At 34.8% G+C, this 24,359-nt stretch overlaps 2 protein-coding genes across 2 annotated transcripts; both read right to left on the reverse strand.

The window, feature by feature from the left end:
* Window positions 1-6,436: 6,436 nt before the first annotated feature.
* On the reverse strand, window positions 6,437-22,627 carry LOC107003935 (pectinesterase/pectinesterase inhibitor PPE8B-like). Its single transcript, XM_027912882.1, has 3 exons — window positions 22,416-22,627; window positions 7,231-7,458; window positions 6,437-7,151 (listed from the first exon to the last, which is right to left on the reverse strand). The coding sequence occupies exons 2-3, from the start codon at window positions 7,301-7,303 to the stop codon at window positions 6,667-6,669; spliced, it is 558 nt and encodes a 185-aa protein (XP_027768683.1). The 5' UTR covers window positions 7,304-7,458; window positions 22,416-22,627; the 3' UTR covers window positions 6,437-6,666.
* LOC114074843 lies at window positions 16,274-18,851 on the reverse strand. The gene has a single exon (XM_027912881.1). The coding sequence runs from the start codon at window positions 18,634-18,636 to the stop codon at window positions 17,902-17,904; it is 735 nt and encodes a 244-aa protein (XP_027768682.1). The 5' UTR covers window positions 18,637-18,851; the 3' UTR covers window positions 16,274-17,901.
* Window positions 22,628-24,359: the final 1,732 nt, after the last annotated feature.

Below are 24,359 nucleotides of genomic sequence, written 5' to 3' on the forward strand. Positions count from 1 at the left end.
CTAAAACACAAAAACTTGTTAGATTTTTCCCCTACCCCCAAGTTGGTTTTTCACACATATATTTCGAATGTCACATAATATGGTGCGTCGTGAGGTCGAAGACCTTAGACGCGATTTTGGTGGTTTTCTACTAAAATGGACTTAATACGCCTTGGGTATTAAGTCATCCTAGGCTGATGCCTAATTTCGGTTTTGGTTTCGCTCTATCTTAGGCTTTTCTAGAGTTGTTTTCAAATAGACGGTTACCCGAGTCGGACAAACATCGGGGTGGAGCTATCGAATAACGTCGGATGACCGCATTTCGACTATTTATTCGATACTCCCAAACGAATTCTTGGGGTATTTCTGAGAGAAGTCGCGGTAAGCCGCGTAACTTCCGTTTCCTAATGCAACTATTTGCCGTTTGGCGGAATTTATGCCATGAAAATGCAACTTCTAAAAAACTAAGTATTTAAACAACTAAACAATTAATTAGTCAAATAGTTAGTCTTAGGGTTAGAATCCTCCAAACAGTCCCCAGCGGAGTCGCCATTTCTGTTTTATCGAAAAATATATTTCGAAAAGAGTTTGTTTTATTTTTGAAGATATTTTTGACTTTTTAGGAGTCGCCACTTAATTTTTTAAGAAAAAATCAAGAAAAACTCATTTCCAAAACAACTTAAACAGATAAATTTGTTTTGAAAATATTTTAGGGGGGGTTCGGGATTCTTATTAGTGTCTTAGGAAGGTGTAAGGCACCTAAGACACTCCGCTAACTTACGGTTTTCCAGCGATTAACTTATTTGACTATTTTTGTTTTAACTTTTACAATTTCGAAGTTGAACTTCTTTAAATTTTTATCTAAACCGAACTTCACGAATTTGAAATACCATTTTTTAAGACTTAGTTTTAAATTTAACAAAGTAGAAAAGCGTCTCGGTGGGGTTTGAAGGTTCCTAAGCTTAGACTAACGGCATTCAACACGAAAATGACATAAGCAAATAATAAAGAGAGAGAGAGAGAGATTCGGGTCCAAGTTTCGGATGTTGTTCGCCTTGGCCGAAACTTGGACCTACCTGTTTTTGGGTGTCGACCCATTTTCTCTTTCGTACCTGTCCTAATCTAAACATACAAATAAAACATAAGGAAATGGAAACGACGAGGGCTTATGCCCATTACAAAATAAATAAAAATGCAACAATATATAAAAAGGAAGCTAAGGAAATCTTCTAGTCCATTCTTCAAGTTTCTCCGATCTTCTCGCACTTGATGGGTTGACTCGAAGGGGATTACAAGTCTTTACGACTCTCCGTTAATGAAAAGGAGCGTGAGTTCATGAAGAAAACTCGATCGGATTTACAGGCGAAACAACAAAAAAGATTATTATTCGCCTAACAAGGAAACAACCAATCAAGGCAAGCTGTTAATGTAAAAAAAAACGCAACATTTCCGAAACTTATCGATGAAATAAAATACTAACACACCAAGGAAGACAATATTCAAGATACACATATAGTTTGGGATGAAACTTTGCTGAATGCATCAATTAGGCATGTCCCACATAGGCAGAAAAACACATAATATGAATTAAAAAACAATGTAGCAACTGAAAAAAAATGGTTAATTTACTCATGGCCTTTAAGGATGCGAAGAGATATACCCAAACAAAGAGATGTCTTAATTGATCTACCATTTTCTAGAATCCATTTTTCTAAGAAAAGGATTTCATAACGACAGAACAAAATACAACTCACAGCTCCACATACTTTAAGGAAATGAACTTAAATTTGACTATCTTACGAATGAAAACAAAAGAGAAAACTAAGAGGAAGAAAGTAACAGCAACCTATTGACAGGTGCTAAGATGTTAAAAACAACATACAATCTTCATGTTAATCTACCAAGGAACATGATGTGAAAATTAAATAAGAGGGTGCCATGAATACTCGACACAATAGCGAATTCAGACTAAGTAAAGATCAATACCCATAACCCACACATAAGGTGTAAAGAGGGTCAGGCAGTGTATACCAGAAATATTTTAATGAAATACACAGTTAAGGACAGCCATGCTTTCACTGTTCGACACGGACATGCATTTGACCTTAAAGAAAATTCAAGCTAAACTCAACCTTCACAAACTATTGAAGAAGAAGAGAGAAACTCATTCACATTCAACAAACATACAAGAACACTATTGTATCGTGGAAACTTCCAGCTTAGACGAGGCAACGAACTTGATGAAAACTACATTTTTCGAAGTAAAAGATCAAGAGAGAACCACAGAGGTAACCAAAACATGAAGACAACAAGCGAAAACTATAAGTCTATACAGTCCAGAATGATGATAGAAAAATAAATAAATAAATGAATAAAGTTTTTACTCAAAATGAAACAAACAGGACCAATGAGCTATAGGTAAAAAGAAACAAATAAACTTCAGCAAAACATATCCAGCAACGCCAAACCCAACAGCGACAACATGACAAATAAGCACATGAAAAGATTCCCGACCCTCAATCCGTCATATCGAAACCGAGAAGAGACAAAGATTTCATAAGAAAGAATTGTTTACCTGTTGAGGGGCAGCGATACTGGAACAGCTACGAGCAGCGACTTCCTCCACGACGCGAGTTGAAGAGCTCCAACGAGCAGCACAGAGACGATGGGAAGCAAGGAGACTGTGTGGATCCAAATATCTTCAGGTTCGAAGCCTCGATAGCGAAAATTTGAAAAAAAAAAGAGACGGGACCCTTGTTTTGTTATATGATATGAACTTAGAAACAACCAAAGTTTTCAGAAAGGAATGGACTTGTTATGTTATCTGTATGAAACAAGGAAAAATCCAAACGAAAATTTCGACCTCCAAAAATTTCCAACCCCTGAACTGAAAAAGGCAGGGGTTTATATAGACGAAAGAAAATAGGGTTTCGAAATCGTCATGGGTTGTGCCAATTTCGGCCCATCTGCTCATTCGAAATTCAAAAAGTCCAGAAATCTTATCCGAAATTTTGGAATATTCCTCGATTCCAAATCATCCAAACGGCTTTGAGGCGAGGTGGAGGGTCGAGATGAGCCTTCTGTACTTGGTACACGACGTGGCTCAATCTCGTGCTACCAAGGACGAACAAGGACGATCCTCGCTGTCGTCTAGCGCTGCAGAGGCTGTGAGAGGAGGGAGAACGCAGAGCTGTACGAGGACAGCCAGACGCGTACTGGCTGCTCGTTCAGCGCCTACGCGAGATAGAGGGAGAAAGGGGAAGAGCGTGAGGGAGACGCGGGGGAAGGGGTCGCGTCTGGGTCGGGATTTTCCGTTTTGGGGCTATTTGCTTTATCTGGGTTTCTGTTCTTTTGTTCTGGGAATAGCTGGGGGAAGAAGGAGGCGAGATGGGGTCTGGGTCGGGTTGTGGGCGCCGGGTCGGGTAAGGAGTTGGGTATTTTAGGTGTATTGGGCCGTTGAAGTGGAAATAGAATGGGCTGAGGTGTGGGGATTAATTTGAGGGAAGGGAATTTGGCCTGCTGGGACTTATTTGGAGAAGGGGATGGGCCTGGGTATAGGAAGAACTGGATTGGGTCGGGGGATCATAAGGGAATTGGGCTTGGAAAAAGGGCGAGTTTGGCTGGGGGAAAGACGGGTGGGCCTGGGGATTAAGTAAAAGGAATGGACTGCTGGGAGGTTAATATTGGAATGTGCTGCTGGTGGAGTTAATTAAAATAGGGAAGGGAATTGGATTAATTAAATAAATAACTAATTAAAATGACGAATTTCGCGTTAACCAATTAACGAGCTTTTTATTTAATAAAATAATTATTAAAAATCTTAAAAATGATTCAAACGTATAATTATAATTAAAATTAAGCTAGTTTAATAAAATATTTAAATGTATATTTTGATGATTTTTTTGGGATAAGCATAAGATATACTACTTATATACATAATTATGCAAAAAAAAATATTATTTAAAATTATTTTGAAACAAATTCGAAGTGACATAGGATTTATGTATTATATTATTATATTCGTAAAATTTGTAAAACTAATTAATTTTAAATTATTTGGAAAATTTAGGAAGCTCGATAATTAAATTATACCGACGCGGGTCAAAAATTGGGTGTCAACATCCTCCACTAAGATATCCCTTCCCAACAAAGTCTCCTCCACGATAAATAATTATTTTATCAGCTTCAAAACAAGTTTAAGGCCTACTTCATTGAGAAGCTCCAAAAATTAAGTTTTTACGGAGGGTGGGAACATACAAAACATTGTTCAAGGATAATATATTTCCAGAAGTTAGTTTAAGCAAAACTTTTCCTTTACCCATTACTAAAACAGTAGTGGAGTTACCCATATACACACTCTCTATCAGTAGACTCCTCAAAGTCATGAAATAACTCTTTATTGGCACAGAATGTCTTGAGGCGCCTGTGTCTAGCACCTAGTCGATTTTGTTTGCCATCAAATATGCCTCAACGACTATCGCAACAATCACTTAATTACCCTCAACAAGATTGACTTGGACATCACTTTGTCCTTCTTACTTTGAGTCTTTCCCTTTTATTAGATAGCACCTGGCAGCTCTGTGACCAACCTCCAGCTTGTTGAATTGATTTTTCTTCTTCTTAAGTTCCTTTTTCAAGACTTTCTTCTGTTTGTCTTTGAACTTGTCTTTCACAATAGTACTAGAAGATTAAACAAGATTAGCTTTAGAAGAATTAAGAGAAATTTTTTTTATATTATCTTTGAGACGGTTCGCCTCTTCACTCCTCATGTGACTAATAAGTTCTTGGAGGGTTAAATTCTTTTTCTTATGTTTTAATTGATTTCTATAATCACTCCAAGATGGTGGAAATTTTTCAAGAAGAACATTAGCCTAAAATATCTCACACATCTTCATGTCCTCGTTGAGAAGATCAGCATTCAAGTTCTCATATTCATGAACTTGTTCCATTATTGACTTATTATCAACCATTTGGAATTTAATCCATTGTCCTACAACATATTTTTTCTTTCCTGCATCATCAACACCATATTTCTTTTCCAAACTATCCCATATCTCTTTAGCATATTTATCAGTAACAAATAGATCAAATAAAGGATTAGTCATGTGATTTAGCAAATACCTCTCACAGTTCTCTTATTCTTTTCAAACTTCTTTTTAACAACATTATCAACGATTAACTACATTGCTAGAATCAGTAGTAGTGTTAGAACCATTCATAGAAGGTTCTTTAAACAAAACGTAATCAACTTCTAATTTTTCAAAGAAAATTAATAGTTTTTTGGACCATCGTTTAAAATTATTTTTATCCAAAGACTCAAGTTTTGGCAAATCAGAAAAAGTTTTGTTCAAAGAAATAGCCATTTATCAATATTGTATGTTAGGAAATCGCTTTCAAATTGTTAGGAAAAATACTACAATATTGATATTAGAATGGAATTATAAAATAGTAAATAACTTATCACAAACATTGTATCATGGCAAGCCGACTCCGGTGCAAATCGTTGTAACCGGTCACTCCCCAAGGTGCCACAGTTACTCTCAAACACATGCACTCGTGACTGAAAATTTGAAGGTAGCTCAAAACCAATTGCCCAAAAAATATTCTAAGAATAAGATAAAAAGAAAAGAGGAAAATGTTTTTCTCTTCTTTTTGTTTTTGTTGGTAGTTTTTTCTTATGTTCTCCAAAGCCTCTTCTTATAGAGGATTGCAAGAGCGGGAGTTGAAAATAGGAGAGTTTATTTTTTAGAAACGTATTGTAAAGGTTAATGACATTAAAGGTCATTACAACACTTTGGTTGGATGCATCTTCTCATTTGTAACATATTTTGCATTTGTCTTTTTGCATTACATTTAGTTAATGAAGTTACAATAATTAACTATAACATCCTTGACAAGGGAATTTTGTTGAAGATGTACTTTATGAGTAATGTGTTAGCCATATATTTTGTAGCTAGTTTCATTTATCATCTGTTATGTATTCCATTCCACCAAGAGTTACTTATATATGACAATAAGTGATGATCAAATATTCAAATTTTCATTGAATGTCAAATTCATTTTGCTAACCTTTTTTACAGATGTTGTTGTTCGAGTCCCTCTGTTTTTCTGATTCATATCCGTTGGGTTGAAGCTCAATCAATATACGTCTTTTCTTTGCTAGCGCCCGCCAAGTTCATCAAAAGGGAAGCAGGCATATACCAACATATTACAATTATTTTTGAGAATTTAATATTTAATTATACTTTAACTTGAAATAACATGAATATATTTCTTTTGACACAACACGTTTCTATAAGTATGTTCCTTTTGGTGATTTAATGTTCAGTCGATTCGTTGGACAATGGCAACAATGGATTACCTGAAAGACGAATCAGATAATCAAATTCATTTGAAAGAAACAAGATACGTACATAGTAGTGCTATTTTTATAATCTGATGATAACTATTAGGAATATAATACAAATTAATTGTTAGTTCAAGATAAATCTAGGTAATGAGGGATATTGACGGGAATCCACTGGTCGCCACTTATAAAGTTTCTAACCGTGAAATTTAATGCAATATTAGGATCTGTAGTGACGAATGCCCATGTCACACGTCCCTTCGTGGCAGCACCCGACCCTCTATTCTTATACTCTAGATAATATGGTCGGCGGCTAACAACAGATTTATTGTCGATTCAATTCACTCAACCCATCCTCTAGGATCTATTAATCTATCGATATAACTTTCCATTATCACAGTCCTAGAAAATAAACCCCATGGACGACCTAAATATGTCGTGACGTTGACCGATTTCTCCAAATCGTGGGTGGCCTTTATAGTACAATTTTGAAACAGTATTCCAGATGCAAACAACTCAAGTTCTTGGTGTTTCTCTGTGATTGTGTTATATTGCCTCGCCATTGGAGTGCAAGCTTCAATCAAGCAGTTTTGGAACACGGCGGTTGCGTCACCACATATAAAATCTATGGTGCCATAGATTTCACAATCGCAGTAGGACTGGCTTTGTCTTTTCACATACAAGGTGTCTTGATACCCGTCGAAATGACATTCATAAAAGGACACCAAATCTGCATCAACTCGTAATGTCACTGCCTGATGTTTTATGGGTCCGACGTTATTCCTAAAAGTTATGTCTTGAGCTATGAAGCCATTGCCAGCGACCCCTGCAAATTAAATAAGAAGAAACAATTATAATTCATCAAAAATAATAAAACTCATGTATATATAAAGAGAGGGACTTACCAACGGTTGCGGTATCATAGGTTCGGTTGCCATCAACAAAACTTCTATTATCCGTTATTATCATAGTATCCATCCCTTCTCTGATCAGGATTATAGTAGTCTTCTTTTCATCAACTCTAATATATTTCTGATACGTGCCTTTCTTGAGATTTATGAATAATGGCTTGACATTGTGATCAGGTGTTGCCAATATTGCTCCAGAAGTTGTGTAGAGATTTCCGATTCCATCTGTAGAGACAACCGCGTTATAAGGTATTTCCTTTGTTAGTTGGCTTTGAACACATACAATTATAATTATAGTGACAAACAGCATCATTATATTCCCGGCATTAAAAAAATTATAGAAATATGATGAGTTTTTGGACAAGTATTACAACTACAATATAGAGATATGAATGAAAAATATCGTAAAAGCTATGTGTGATGGCCATTGAGAAGTTGATGAATTGGCAGTAATTATTCTTGGTAGTGAAGAGTTTTACTCTTTCTTAGTATTATATAGTAGTATTGATGAAGCTCAACAATCAAGGATTTTTTATTGGACAACTAAATGTCATCTTCATTTCATCGAATTTTTCTACCATTTGAAAAATTACTTACCTAGGTATGCAATTTTAGTAACATTTTGATCCTTATGTCACGGACTTAGAGTATTTACTAAAACTCTGTGCGGCACTTGACAACTTACTCACGAATCTTTACAATCTTGTAAGCTCAAGTAATCCCTTTATGCTAAGATTGCTACGAGAATGCAAAGAAAGACTTAGAGAATTTTGGAAGAAGGCTTGTATATTACTTGAAAGTTTGCTTACAACTTGTTGGATAATTTACAAATGAGACCCCTCCTATTTGTACTTCTTCCTAAGGGCTAAAGTGTAACTTATAATTACTTATAAGTCCCTAAGTTATTTACATTTTGGTCCCCTTTCTAGAGAAGTCTACACTTTCTAGGATTTCCAAAGTTTTCCTAGAAAATATCTAATCTTCCTTCTAGAACTCTGCAAAGCCTTCTAGAAAGATCTAGGGGCTTCTAGAGTTTTTCTATAAACCTCTACAAAACTCTAGACTTTTCCGCACCTATACGGATGTAAAATCTTATTGAGAATCGGCGGAACGTGACATTCAATCCCACCTATTGATGTGACGATCGCGTTGAATCATTGCTGCATCGGCAATTGAGTCTTGCCTTCTCGTATGCTGGACTAACAGTCCATTGACTCAATCAATGCGCTCGCGCAACTCCTTCAATTGTTTCTATATCCCTTCTACTCGGCCACACGATCTACCTCCTTCCTAGGAGGCAAGTGCTTCAATGGATTCTTTGACATCACATTGTCCCCTCTTGGAACCTTCTTGCTGCACGTGGCAAAGACTTCTTAGCACCATTGTCTTCTTTCGAACTTGTAATGGTGGCTATAAATGTCGACTTCTCCTTCTTAGGATTTTTCTTGAGTCGCATGGTCGTTAGTTGGGCCTGCCCTTCTATGTGCGGTGCCTTAACCATGGGAACCATGCATGTTCCTCCTTGCTCCATGACCAGAAGTCGTTGGAGGTAAGGATCGATCACTATGTGACACTATTGGAAGAACTCTTGCCCAAGAATAATGTCAAAGAGATCTAAAGGAGTGACAATGAAGTTGGTCTTACCTTGCCACTTGCCTAGAGTGATGCTTACTCCATGTGCGACTCCACTCATGGGAGTCGGTGGTGCATTGACCGTCCTGAGTTAGGCGTTACTTGGACTATAATGCATCCCCAACCTTGTCGTTGTCGTCTTGGTCATGATATTGATCTTGCACTTGTGTCGACCATAACACGAGCGGGTCTTCCATTGATTGTGATGTCAAAATACTGCGCGCCGCATATTCTCGGTTTCTCTGTTTCTTGCTGATAACTCCGCATAGTCCTAATAAGCCCAATTGCATCGTCTTGGCTTGTTCTTGATCATATGCTTCCTTCTCTTCCGCTCTCGCAGGATAGCACCAAGACTCTTTAGTTCAGGGCACCTCACATAACCATACGACCCACCGCATATGTAGCAACCACCTCTTTTGGCAACCTCTATCGTTCTCTCCATGTCTCCATGACATCCAGACTTCTTGTCATCAGACTTGTTGGTATCATGCTTCTTAGGATGTGGCCGCTGCTCCTCGCCTTTGCCACCATCTCCCCCATCATGGTCATGACTACCTCTCATTTCCTCTCCTCTAGTGTTGTCGGGCTTCTCGTACCTGAAGTCTTTCAAAGCTTCGGCCTGCGTGATGACTTCATAAATAGTCCTGAACTGTCGGCGTTTCAACTTCGTCCTGGCCCAATTTTGCAGCCCATCCATGTAGTGGAACAACATATCTTCATCAGTGATGTTTGGAATTTAAAGCGCGAGGGTGGTGAGCTCCTGCACATACGCACGTATACTGCTAATTTGCTTCAGTTCCCTAAACTTGCGCTTCGCCTCAAAGATGACGTAGTTAGGGAAGAAGACTTTCTTAAACTCCTTGCATAATCGCTCCTAAGTGTTGATGGTGCACGTCCCCTTCTCTATTTCAAACTATTTACGCCTTCACCACAACATGTCCATCTCTAAAAGACACAACACGACGGTGTTGATCTTACTCTAGTTGCTCTTCAGGCTGTTGCACTTGAAGTAATTCTCAAAATTCCACAGAAAATTCTCCACCTCTTTGGCGTCACGGACTCCTTTGAACATAGGTTGCTTTGGAGCCTCGACCTTGGCCTCCCTATCTTGGTCAAGTGACGATGATGCTCTTACTTCCACACCATCCTTGAGTGCTTTTATCTCGGCTCATGCTCTCAATTGTGCTCAATGCCTCCATGAGTCGACACTCCAAGGAAGTGATAACCTCCTTCATCTCAAACTCAACCTACTGGCATTCCTCCAACTCTTTATGGATAGATTCAGTCTCTTCGAGCGTGAAGTCTTCAAGGGTTTTAAACTTGCCATCAGCCACACTCATACGCCGACCTAAAGTCTCCACAGCCTACCGCGCCACTTCAACCCTTGCGACCCATTCTTCTCCAGCGGTGACGTTAATGGCCTCCTAGCCATGTTCATCGTCACTTGCCTTGGTGGTTGAGGGTGGATGAGATGTTTGAGCCTGGCATGCTGTAGGATCGAGCAACATTTCTTCATGGCCATTTCTGGGCTTCTTTCCTTATCGATGCGTCTTTCCTCCATCCAAACGGACGTTGGTGGTGCTAGCAGCGTTCACGTCTCCTTTGGTAGCCATTCTCTTAGTTCAAATTTTTGCTGTGATACCACATTTTCATGGACTTAGAGTATTTACTAAAACTCCGTGCGGCACTTGAAAACTTACTCACGAATCTTTAACGATCTTATAAGCTCAAGTAAGACCTTTATGCTAAGATCGCTAAGAGAATGCTAAGAAAAACTTAGAAAATTTTGGAAGAAGGTTTTTTATTACTTGGAAGATTGCTTACAACTTGTTCGATAATTTACAAACGAGAGCCCTCCTATTTATACTACTTCTTAGGGGCTAAAGTGTAATTTATAATTACTTACAAGTTCCTAAGTTATTTACACTTTGGTCCTCTTTCTAGAGAATTCTACACTAGGATTTTCCAAAGTTTTCCTAGAAAATATCTAGTCTTCCTTCTAGAACTCTCCAAAACCTTCTAGAAAGATCTAAGGCTTCTAGAGTTTTTTATAAACCTCTCCATAACTCTAGACTTTTCTGCCCCTATCCGGATGCAAAATCTTACTGAGAATTGGCGGGACGTGACACTTAGCTTAGTTATGGTATTGCTTTCTTCTTATTATCTTTTCTTATTTGGAGGGAATCAACTTATGACTTTTATGAAAATTTAATTTTGTGAAGATACAATGTTGTACTTTCTTTATTTAAGTGACCTTTCTTAAGATCAACAAAATATCTAGCGTGAATGTACTGTTGTCGCACACGATTGAGGAAGATGACACAACACATTCAAGCACGCGTCTGGGCCATTTTTTCGTCTACTGTCGTGTTCACGTCATTTGAAATTACGAACGTCAAAGAATTTGTCGTTTTTGGCATTGTTGATGCCGTTTGAAATCGTTGTTGCTTCTATTGCTTTTGAGCTGCTATTGACGTGAAAGAGGAGAAAAGAACATTGTTGGGTTTCTTTTGAAAATAGAGAAGTGCGCTGGGTCAAGGAAATGGGCCGAAGTATTGAAGTGGGTTGCAGAAAATTGGCAAATAAATGACCCCACTTCTTGGTCTTAAAATTTGTTGGAGAAGAAGATTAGATTTGGCTACAATTGCAATAGAAATTAATTAACAATTTAGCCAAACGAATTAAAGAGACAACGGAGAAAAATTAAGTTTTAGAGGATTCGGCTAAAATTCAAATAGAACGAATTAATATAATTAATTTATGAGCTTCTTAATCTTATCGAGTTGAAATAATTAATTTAAGTAGAAAATGATAACTCAAAAATATAAGTATGATTTAAACTAAACTAATTTAATAAAATACTTACTAAAATTAAAATCTTTTTAAGATAATTTTCGAATATTTATAAAATAAACTATTTATATAAAAACATATCTAGCATTAAAAATTATAAAAAGTGTCCAAAATTACTTCAAATATTTGAAAAATATTTTGAGCTTTATAAAAACAAATTATTTCAAATCGTTTGGAATTTAAAAAGTTTGGTGATTAATCTGTATTGCGGAGGTCCAAAATTGGGTGTCAACAACGTAAAGAAGGAGTTGAATGCATTAAAAAGAGTCATTTTTTATGAAAGATGCCACAAAGCTACTGTAGTTATTACATATTTGATCTTCTTTCTGTGTTAATAAGATTCAACATTTAATATATACATAAGATAAAAATTTACCCTAATGTAATTTTTTTTATTCTCTTTCTGAATTTCCACCCATAAAACAAGGCATAAAAACAGGATACATGACTTTCATGTTGATTTATCACCAACAAGCTCTTTACGCACGATCCTAAATTAATCTAAGAGTGTCAGTTAGGCCGAGCCGTTCCAAGATCTAATTGAATTCAGTAGTAGCTCAGATTGAACCAATCCAAGACTTGTGTGTTGACGTGTCAGTTCACCTTGAAGATCTGAAATCGGTCGAGCACAAACCTCAATCGATAATCGAAAATCGGTTGAATTAATACTATTTCTAATTTGATAGTACTGAATTAACCAATCCGGCCTAATTGTTTTGTCTAAAATTTAAAATTATATTTAACATTCATGAAGTGATTTAAGAAATACTTTTAAAAAATTATAAGAAAATATTTTTAGTTGAAACCTGAACCAAGAACAAGTTACATCAAACTCAATAAAACTCGAATTTGTAGGACCCGGTAACCCCAACCCGATATCCAACCCAAAGGCAGAGCGACCACATTCCGTAATTAGTGAATCGACATTTTTGGGAGATTATACCTTATAAGCCAATAGGTGGATGTCAGGGGTATTTGGGAGTCAATAGATGGATGTCAGGGGTATTTGAGAGCTAATAGGTGGATGGATGGTAGTTTTATACCATTTCTAATAGTTTAAGGGTATTTTAAGCTCTTCTTGGCCCAAATCTTCACTACCCAACTAATTAGGCTCGGGGCATACTCCCAAATCTGATGCCATTTATATGGACTTTGACCCATTACTTATGTATATCAGTGTATATACTGAGGAGCGGTTTGCTAGAATGTATTAATTGATATAATCTTGTATTATAAGTTAGTCCACCCAATATAATATTTGATTGCACAATTTGACTCAAACACACCTAATGCATCACATGTGATCTTATCTAGTAACTAAAAAAATATCTAGGGATTACTATTATCAAGTTTAATAATACTTGTATAAGACAAAAAAAATGACTGAACTACGACTCAATTTCTTTATATAATTCCTATATATGTTACTAATATCAGCTCTAACATTTCTTGTATACTAGTGGTATATCAACATCTTCCCCCCTGTTTATTTGCTTCTTCTTCTGTTTATATCACCAAGGTCGACTTGATAAGGGAACGTTAAGCTTGATCAAATGAAAGGAATGCAACGAGAAAGCAACAGAGTCCACTGGAGACTCAGCCACGACCACATAAATGATACTTGAATCATTGAATATTAATCTTTGTGTCACTCGAATCATCCAAGTATGGATGCTAAAGGCCATAGAAAAGAATAAGCAATACATAAATTCACTCATTCATATCATTACTCAATCATTGTTATGCTCGACTCTCAAATTGAGTTTAAGACTTTAACAGCAATCAATGAGCTAAGTTAGCCTCATAAAGATATAACATGATTCGGTAACATTTCATTTTCCAATTCACCAAGTCACGTCACAGGTACTCCAAAATTTACATCTTTTAACCAAATCGAAGAAAATTATGGTCTAAATTGGTCCACACTTTTTTTTATTATATATAGAGCAACACAAATATGTGCTACCAACAGCCACTCAAAATCAATTGTAATTGTGACATCAAAGCCTTTGACCGAATGATCAGATTTAAGTTGAAAAACTCATTTGACCGCTTATTGAGGCATGAATATAAACAATGTCTTAATTGATATCAAAATAATGGCTAATGAAGAAAAAAATTGATCGACCATCCATCATATTTAGAGTAAATTAATATTAAATTACTTGCATGCCAAAATTATAAGAGGATACTTATCAATACTAGTTTATTTCAAAAGGAAATGATATAATTACCACAATCTTCTTCACCCAATAATATCTACATAACGTTTTATGCAAAATAAATTAATATGAATCTGTATTGCTCTAGCTATAAGAACCACTCGACATATAATTCAAAAAATATATGTATTAGTGAAGATGAATTCCATGAAAGCATTAACACTGATTTTCATGCTCTTTCTTTCTCTTGTAACTTTTTCGTAGGGAGATTTGATAAAAAGATGTTTGTCGAACGTCTAGTGATTTCAAAGTATGCATCGACTCTCTTAGTATAGAGAATAGCAGAAAAAAAGTATAATTAGAAAACCTTCTGCTAGCCCAAGATCGTTAACTAAGATCGTAAAATTCAACTAAAGATGAAGAGAAAGCTAGATAGTTGTAAAGGAATTTGGAAAGAAGAACTTTGTAATGGAAGAAGACTTTTAAGTGTTTTGATTTTTTTTCTTCTTGAATACAAATGTACAAGTCCATCTCCTATTTATACTTGTCTAGGGATGGTTCTAGAAAGTCTTCTAGATACATCCATAAGAAAGTTCTAGTGAACTTATCTTCTAGCAACTATTCTAAAATATCTAGATATTTCCTTAAGATAACTACTCTACATCATCTAGATATTTCTTCAAGATAATTTCTAAATTTCTATACTATGACATTCTAGAGAAATCTATGTTATTCAAAAAATCATCTTTAACTTTTTTCACAACCCTTAAAGTGAGTTTTGTGAAACTATCCCAATCTTGCCTCGGAGAATCTCAAATGAAGCTTTTGGAAGTGACTTGGTGAAGATTTTAGCAATATTCCCTGACTTCATACCTCCGATGTATATAAAGTTCCATCAAGAACTTTTTCTGGAATGAAATGATGTTCCACCTCTATGTGCTTAGTTCTTACGTGAAATACCAGATTGTTTGCGAGCTTGATGGCACTTTGGTCGTCTCCAAAGATTGTAGTTGGCTTTGATATAGATCGATTCAAATCTTCAGCAAGTCTTTGGAGCCATACACATTCTTGAGCAGTAAGGGATGCTGCTTTATATTCTGCCTCCGTAGTTGACAAAGAAACTGAGTCTTGCTTCTTAATGCACCAAGAAATACCTGTTCCACCACAGAGAAAGATATAGCCTGATGTTGATCTTTGATTATCATATCACTACCAAAATCTGTGTTGATATATCCGATCAATACCAAGTCATTCTTTCTTTTAAAAAATAGGCCCATATCTGATGTTGAGTTGATATACTTCAGGAGCCTCTTTGCAGCTTCCAAGTGCGGCTTTCTTGGTGATTGCATAAATCTGCTGACATATCCAATAGAAATGGCAATGTCTAGCCTTGTAATAGTCAAATACAGGAGACTTCCAACTAGAGCTCGATAAGGCTTGGGATCTACAAGAAGTGAAACTTCTTCACGCCTTAGCCTCATGCTATTCTCCAAAGGCGTAGAGCACTTTTTGCTTTGTTTCACCCCAAACCTGTCCACAAGCTTCTTGGCATACCTTCTTGGGTAACAAAGACCCCTTTACTTGTGTTTGTAACCTCTAAACCAAGAAAATGATGTAATTCTCCCAACTTCTTGATATCAAATCTTGGGGCAAGCTCTTCTTGAAGTCTTGCAACTTCATCATCATTATTTCCTGTAATTATCATGTCATCCACGTACAAGAGAACAACCACATGCAAATCTTCTTGTTTCTTAACAAACAAACAAGGATCTGAATGTGATGTAGTATAGTCACAAAAATATAGATACTGAGTAATTTTTCCATACCATGCTCGTGGAGCTTGCTTGAGTCCATAAAGTGCTTTTTTAAGTTTGCAAACATAATCAGGATGTAAGTTAGAAACATACCTGGGTGGTTGCTCCATATAAATATCTTTGTCAAGTTCTCCATACAAGAAAGCATTCTTCACTTCAAGTTGCCATAGTTTCCAACCATATGAGGCTGCCATGGCTAGTACAACTCGAACTGAGATCATCTTAGCCACTGGACTGAAGGTTTCTTCGTAGTCTTCGTCATATTTTTGAGAAAAACCTCGAGCGACCAATCTAGCTTTATATCTGTCTATGTTGCCATCTGCTCTTCTTTTGATTTTGTAAACCCATTTGCAAGAAATGGGTTGTACATCTCTTGGATTTGTACAAGGCTCCAAGTTTGATTTTTCATTAAATCCTCCATTTCATAATCCATGGCAAGCTTCCTCTCTTTGGCTCCTTTAGCTTCTTCAAAAGATGAAGGCTCTTCATCATCAATTGGCCCTGCAAAGAAAAAAGAATATGTACTAACAAAGTTTTCATCTCTGAAGCGAGTTGGCTTAACAATGGTTCTATTTGGTCTTTGTGAAACAAATACATCATATTCTGGTTAAGTTTTACATTGTTGAGTTTCTGGGCTCCCCCTTTCGCTTAGCTCCTCAACAATTGTATTATCTGGAGAAGCACTTGTAATTGGCAAGTTTGAAACTCCAGGGTTCAATATTTTAGAACCCTCTTCTTTTGATGTAACTCCATAATACAGGGATGTTACATCAAATACGACATCCATGGAAACAACAAAATGATGAATTTTTGGATCCATGCACTTCCGACCCTTTTTCCTTTCATCGTATCAAACAAAGATGCATTTTCTTGCCTTGGGATCCAACTTGCTCCGTTGAGAATCAGGGATATGAACATAGCAGATAGATCCAAAAACTCTTAGATTTTTGATATTAGGCTTCTCTCCAAACATTAATTCATAGAGAGACTTCATGTTGTTTGGAGAAAGTGGCATCCTGTTGATCACATAAGCTGCACATTTCATACCTTCAGCCCACAGGGCTCTAGGTAAATTTTAGGCATGAAGCGAGCTTTTACTTGTCTCCGTTAGGTGTCGGATCTTTCTTTCTGCCACTCCATTTTGTTGTGGCGTATCAGCACAAATAAGCTCTCTTTTAATGCCATATTGATGACAAAAAGAGAGAAGCTCTTCAGAAGTGTATTCACCATCATTATCTGTTCACAACCTCCTTATTTTTGAGCCAAGCTCGCCTTCAATAGTTTCCTTGAATTCCATAACTTGTTAAGAACTTCTGACTTGTGCTTCATAAAATAAAACCCATGTGAACCTTGTAAAGTCATCAATAAAAATTAGCATATAAGAACAACCGGAGAATGAAATTGGCCCCATCAAATCAATATGAATTAGCTCTAGTGGAGCAATGCATCTTGACACGGATTTATCAAACGGAAGACGATGTGCCTTTTCGTATTGACATCCTTCACAAATCTCTCCTCCACAAAAGTTGCTTGAGTTAGGCAATCCTTTTACTAGATTCAATTTTACCATGGCTTTTAATTTTCCATGTTAAGATGCCCAAGTGTAGCATGCCATGGATATGCAGTATCATTGCTACTCATCTTCTCAATATATGAATTAGAGGCAGAAAAAACGTATAGATCATTCACTCTCTTACCGGTATAAATGACATTTGCCTTGAGTTCTTTGATATTTCAAAGGAACTTCACATCATGTGGTCCAAATAGGAGATAACTTCCTGCATCTACGGCATTTGCAACGAAAAATAGATTTTTCCTCATCCCTGGAACATGGAACACACTATTGAGAGTGATAGAGTCTTCCTTGTTCTCATTAATGACGACCGTCTCTTCCCTCTCCACTTGATGAATTGTATTATCTGCTATTACAATGACATCACCATCATTGTATTTGTGAAAGTTGGAAAATTTAGATTCATCTCCAGTAAGATAATGCCCACATCCTGAATCCATGATCCAGTCTCTTTCAAAATTAATAGATGTCATTGCATCTATTGCTCCAGTCTCGGCTACGAAACACTTTTCCCAGTCTTCTTCTTCTTCATCAACTTTTTTAGTTTGAGCCATATTGCTTTCCTTGGTTCGACAAAATCTTTTTTATGTGTCCGATTTTGCCACACCAATAACATTTGAGAGTCTTATAGTTATTAGTACTCTCCCTCCTTTCCTAGCGAAATTGAACCTTTTTGGAATTGAGATTGTGGCCTATCTCTTACCGTTTTTCTTTTAAATTTACTCTTGTTAGATACAAGAGCATTTTCTTCCCCTTTTTTGATTGATACCCCAGCCATTTGCTTTGCTAGTTCCTCTGAGGACAACAGATTCTCAAACTCCTCCAAGGATGGTTGTTGAGCCCATCCTTGAATCGATGTAACAAAGGGAATATATTCTGATTTCAAACCACGAATAATATTTGTTTTTATTCGTGCTTCAAAGATAGCCTCCTCCGGATTCAATAAAGATATCTCAGAACATAAGTTCTTAATCTTTAAAAAATACTCAACTATAGAGAGATTACCTTGAATGGTGTTAGCCAATTCATTCTCCAATATTTGTAGCCGAGCTTCATTCTTCTTGTTGAAGAGCTGGTCAAGGGTCCTCCTTATTTCATGAGCTGATTTGCACCTTATAATATGATCAAATAAATTAGAGGATATTGACCTCTTCAAGACAAACTCCGCCTTAGCATTAATCTGCTTCCACTTCTTCAATGCACTACTATTTTTTGGTACGTCAGCAGGAGGACTTGTGTCATTCCCATTAACAGCATCCCACAAATCCTCTCCCACAATGTATGATTCCATACATGTTCTCCATACCTTGTAATTGGATTGGTTCAGCAATTTCATCCCCAATCCGTTAGCACGACCGTTGAAATTCATATAGAGAAACCAGTTGAATTTTTCACTAACCTAATCTTGAATTAAAACCAAGAAATCAGTGTGTGGCTATGGCTCTGATACTATATAGAGAATAGCATAAAAAAAGTATAATTAGAAAACCTTCTGCTAGCCCAAGATTGTTAACTAAGATCAAAAAATTCAACTAAGGATGAAGAGGAAGCTAGATAGTTGTAAAGGAATTTGGAAAGAAAAACTTTGTAATGGAAGAAGACTTTTAAGTGTTTTGATTTTTTTTCTTATTGAATACAAATGTACAAGGCCATCTCCTATTTATACTTGTCTAGGGATGGTTCTAGAAAGTCTTCTAGATAAATCAATAAGAAAGTTCTAGTGAACTTATCTTCTAGCAACTATTCTAATATATTGTCGCACCCCACTTTTCGTAAAAATGAATTTTGTGCACAACCTAACAACTCTTTTGGGATTTTGAGTTTGGAGTCGTCACCTAACGAATTCAGGCGTGTTAGGGCATCTATCTAACCTAACTAAGTCTAGCTAAGGTCAACGAGTCAGAGATCAGGGTAAGAGTTCAAATTACCTCCAGGAGAAGGTGTTAGGAATCCCTCGAGGCCCACATATGTGGGTTACGGCCGTATCTCATGCAATCTATGTGGGGGTTACAAGTAGAAATTAAAGTCACTTCATTTATTGATATTATTTAAGTAGAATGCTTGCTAGATGATAAGAAATATAAAACAATTGAGACCATTTTTTTTACCAATTAATTAATAAAGGCTAGGTGATAGCAAATATTAACAGTTAAAATCATTATTATTAAATCTAACATGTGAGACTAGGTGATATAGCAACAAGTTGGATCAAATAGCTCATTATTATCTTAATTAATATTTAAACATGCGATACTAAGTGATAACAATAAAATAGATATTCTAAACAATTAAAAAAGAGATAAGCGAGAGGATAGAAAAGAGACAAATAAATGAGCAAGCAATTTTATTATTTTTATTTTAATCTACCCCAAATAAATATAATTTAAAACAAACAAGTAAAGGGATAGGAGGGAAGGGAGACTCTAAAAGACTTTTTGGATCAGCACTCGACTTTTCTTTTTATTTTCCGATAGGCTGTCGTATAGGGACACACAAAACCAAATTTTGTCTTTCAAGCCTGAGTCGATGTCATCATCTCCGTAGGGCCAACTATCCCTACCCAACCACCGCATGCACTTCGTACCTAAAATGTGCCTAATCGTCCCAACTTGATTATTCAAGAGGCATTGGACTCCTAAAGGGTGGGTTTAGACAAAATAGAATATAAGGCCCTCCTAGACACCAAGTGAAATAAACAAGACAAACAAAATGATCATTTTAGCACGGTAGGTTTCAAATTGGCCTCTAAATTCTAATTAGACATGCTTGCAAACAACACATGATTGTGAAAGGTCTTCATGCTAAGTGTGTGACATACAAACATTCAAGTAAGCGACATGATGTTATTAAAAGGGCAAAAGACTCTATTTTATTTATTTATTGGGGAAAAGGGTGATATACCCCTCAACTTTGTCATTTAGAGTTGATATACCCCTTGTTATGAAAGTGGCTCATATATACCCCTACTTGTAAACAAATGTCTCACATATACCCTTTTCCTCTAACGGAAATGAAAAAAATAATAATTTTAATCTAAACTTTATTTTTTTCTAAAAATATAATCCCATATGAGTAAATTTAATCCTCATAAAATATATTTTTTTCGACTTTTTTTGTTTCAATGACTAATTTATAATTATTATTTTGATAATGAAATTTATTTATGTTTCACTAATATTCTTGTAAAACTTATTGTAGATGACTAAATTTTTTCTTCGAATACGAAATTAAATTACAATACACACAAAAAAAATAGTTTAAATTTTTTTTCTGTAAACTAAGGAATGAAAGAAAAAAACAAAATAAGAATAAGAAACTCAAATAATTATAATAAAAGAAGTCAAAAAATAATTTATGTATGAAAAAAATTAAAATATACCTTGAACTTTGATAGAAAAATCATATATACCCCTAAATATTTTTTTAAAAAAATTTACAAGTAATAAATATAAATTTAAAACTAATTTTTTAACTTCCGTTAAATGAAGGGTATATATGATCCATTTTGTAACAGCAGGGGTATATGTGAGCTGTTTGTATAACGGTAAGGGCATATATGTGCCACTTTTATAACGAGGATATATCAGCTCCAAATGACAAAGTTGAGGGGTATATCAGACTCTTTTCCCTATTTATTGACTCTAGAAGTGGTGAAGTGGCTGGAATGCAAAAATACAGTATCGGATTACAATAAAATCAAGAAACATGATTATTTTAAAGGTACTTAGCTTATGGATGAAGAAACTAATTACTTAAAATGACAAAACAATTAATTATGTTTAAATCAAAATTAATTGGAAAATCATTTTAGAAAAAAAACGTAGAAACTATTATTATTCTTTGGTGAGCAGAGAATAGTTTTTAACATATGAAAAGTTAATAAATTATACCTAATATTAAGATTTCTATGTGATAAAAGAGCAGATTTTATTTGAGATAGCAAACTTTGAAATAACAAAATTCAAGAGGCATACACAAAATTGTTGATTTTAAGCAATAGAAAATAATTATAAAGTAGAATATGATTAATTCAACATAATTATTATTGTACTAATTTTAATTTTGAACAACCCTTTTTTACTCAATTAAAACATGCTGGAAATTTATTTTTTAGTCCTATAAGCATACTTTCTAGGTATAAGACGATGATATAAGTAACTTCTAAGTGCACATGCAAGGTTATTACTATTATTATTATTATTATTTGAAACATACAAGCCAAAGAGGTCCAATTAAATAAATTAAATGTGATGATGCACTTAAAAGAGTACTTAGTTAAGCTTAAAAAAAATCAATATGCTAAAGCCATTTTGACCGATTGAAACTATTAGGGACCGATTCATTTGACTAAATTCTATATGAACAAATATATGACAGTAATATAAATCAATTGTTGAGATATCACTACTTAATCTTAACTTATTATATAAGAGAGTTGGTGGGTAAAATAAAGCAAGGAATGAACATAATTATTTTATTTGTTAAAACTAAGAGCGTAATCATGCAAATCGAATAAATAGATTCTACAGTACAATTGGAGTCTAAACACATTATCAACAATGATTAAACAAGATTAAAATGCGATTAATGGCAAAAGTAATCTTATTTTAGTTAAACCTAAAGTGATGTTACAAACTATCACATAATCACAATCCTATAGGCATGCTTCTAACACAAATAAGTTGCAAATAAAGAGATGATTAGCACATAATTTTCCCTCCCCTTAGACGATCCCCCAAATTCATTTCATATATATAGATAAAGAGTAGTACAAACATTACAAGTAAAAATAAAGAACTAATAAACATATATAACAATAAAATGAACTAGGCTTCGTCCCCATTTTATTCTAGACAAATCTTCAACATCTTGAACTATAAGTTCAAAACCTGGTAGGAGAGGTAATGTAACACATATACGATGAGGAAATAGTTGTAATATAAAATGCTCATAGTAACAAATTACTTTCATATGTACATATATAAACAACACACATAAGAAATAAAAGGGACGAAGCAAAGATGAAGACATATTACCACACATAGGGAGAAAGGATATGAGAAATATTTTGGATGCTTCCTTTTGTTTCCAATAACAACAATGATAATTATGCAAAAACGAGATTTTAGAATAGTAAAGAAGGCTAACCAATTAGGCAGAATATTTTATCAGCAATGAAGTATTAAGTAAGGTTTCGATCCACAACAGCAACACAACAAGAAAGAGTCCAAAGGATGATTCAAAGATTTACAAGAGTTCTTACTTCTTTTTAAGAATAGGAGAGTAATATTTAAAGTATTTCAAGAAAAAAGCAAAGAGGAAATGAGAGAGCAAGCTGTAATGAGAGAACTTGTTATTGAGAGAACTTGTGTTGAAAGTGTCTCCCTCTAATAATGAAATAAGAGTCCTATTTATATAGCAAAGAGGGGGAAACATATAATGAAAATAAATATTTAAAGGAATCAATTATAATACCATTTTCCTTATTTTAAAGTGTTGGGTTGAAAAGGTGTGAATGGAAAATGAAGAGTTGCGACTTTTATGAAGAGTTGTGACTTTTATGAAATGTTGCGACTTTTATGAAAAGTTGTGACTTTTATAAAAAGTTATGACTTTTATGGAAAGTTGTGACTTTTATGAAAGGTGACGACCTTTCGAAAAGATTGTAACTTTTCCAAAGGTTTGTGATCTTTTGGGTAAGACACAATAAGAATCTTTTCGCACTACCCTTTGTTTTCTATAAATTGAGGGATTTTCTCTCATTTTAATATAGAATTCATGGACTTATTCTTCAAAAACTAAATCTAGTATTCTAAGTGTACTTTACTGCGTTGAGTGGTTCGCTGACACCGTAATTTTTGGTATCTATACTCTGGTGATTGAGATTATTTTACTTTGGGAGGTCATATTCCAAATCAAACCTCAGATACTAGAGGGGAATAATTTCCTTAAGGGGACACTGTGAGTTCAGTGGACTTGATCTTTTTCCTATTAAAATTTTTCCAGATTTTGGTGCATGTTTTATAAATTTTAGATTTGTGTATTAATTTCAGTTCTTCTATTCTTTTTTTCTTCACTGGTTTATTAAACTTGGTAACTTCGTGTTTCTGCAAAGTTTGTTGGTATCAGTAAGATTCTTTAGACACATATTAACAAAAATTCTTCTTTAAGAAAAATATTTCGTATATTTTATTTTTAAATTTGTTTCTAATTCTAGTTTCGCTACTAGTTTTAATTTTCTAGTTGTGAAAATATTCTTAAACTTTGTTGTCTTACAAAGATGTTCAAAGTTTTGTTCTAAGTATGTTTGAAATACAAGATGAACAACAATCTTAAGGAAATTAATAAACTGTTAGTATTTTTTGTATTCTACTGATTGTGAGAATCGATCATGGAAGTAGAAGATAAATGCATTACTTATCCATAATTCGTTGCTTTGTTTAGCAAGGTCGAAGTGAGAATATAACAAAAAAAATTTATGGTATTCTGTTTAAAGATTACCAGGTAACCTTCTTATTAAATTATCTAAGGAGGAAAATAGTTTCTAAGAGTTATCATCTTTGATTTTTTTTATTATGCGTATCTTTGAAAAAAGATCTGCAAATCATATGTTGTGGAATGAATTTTACTTCGCAAATATTGTTGCTTTTAAAATTCTTTAGTTTGCAAAAATGAGAGATGCATATTTTTGTTTGATAAAATAATATGTCAAAATGTTATAGTTGGAAGACTATTTGATAAGAAAAATATTTCTATGTGATAAAGAATATGTGTTATTCTGTTTGGAGAAAAAAAAACTTTTGTAGTTTTTTACTCCATGAGAAATGTTAGTATGTCTGATTTTGTAGACTAAAAACTTTTGTGGTTTTATACTCTGGATAAATTGGACTATGGTTTGAAGAATATGAAAACTTCACATAATAAGTCAGTGTTGTACTTTTGATTTTCTATAAACTTCAATGTAATATAGAAATAAATTGTACAATTTTTTTTTCTTATTGTTAGTATTTAAAATATTAAGTGGTATGTCTATTTATGATAGAGGAAAAATACAGTGATTTAGAATGATTTTGTGTCTCTATGGAATGAACT

Source organism: Solanum pennellii, chromosome 11, assembly GCF_001406875.1.
Source record: "Solanum pennellii chromosome 11, SPENNV200".
Taxonomy (NCBI): Eukaryota; Viridiplantae; Streptophyta; class Magnoliopsida; order Solanales; family Solanaceae; genus Solanum; species Solanum pennellii.

Coding starts and splice junctions, on each gene's coding strand:
- LOC107003935 (XM_027912882.1), bottom strand. CDS start 7,303: ATGGATACTATGATAATAACGGATAATAGAAGTTTTGTTGATGGCAAC. Junction 7,152..7,230: donor CTATGATACCGCAACCGTTG/GTAAGTCCCTCT, acceptor TTTAATTTGCAG/GGGTCGCTGGCAATGGCTTC.
- LOC114074843 (XM_027912881.1), bottom strand. CDS start 18,636: ATGAATTTCAACGGTCGTGCTAACGGATTGGGGATGAAATTGCTGAAC.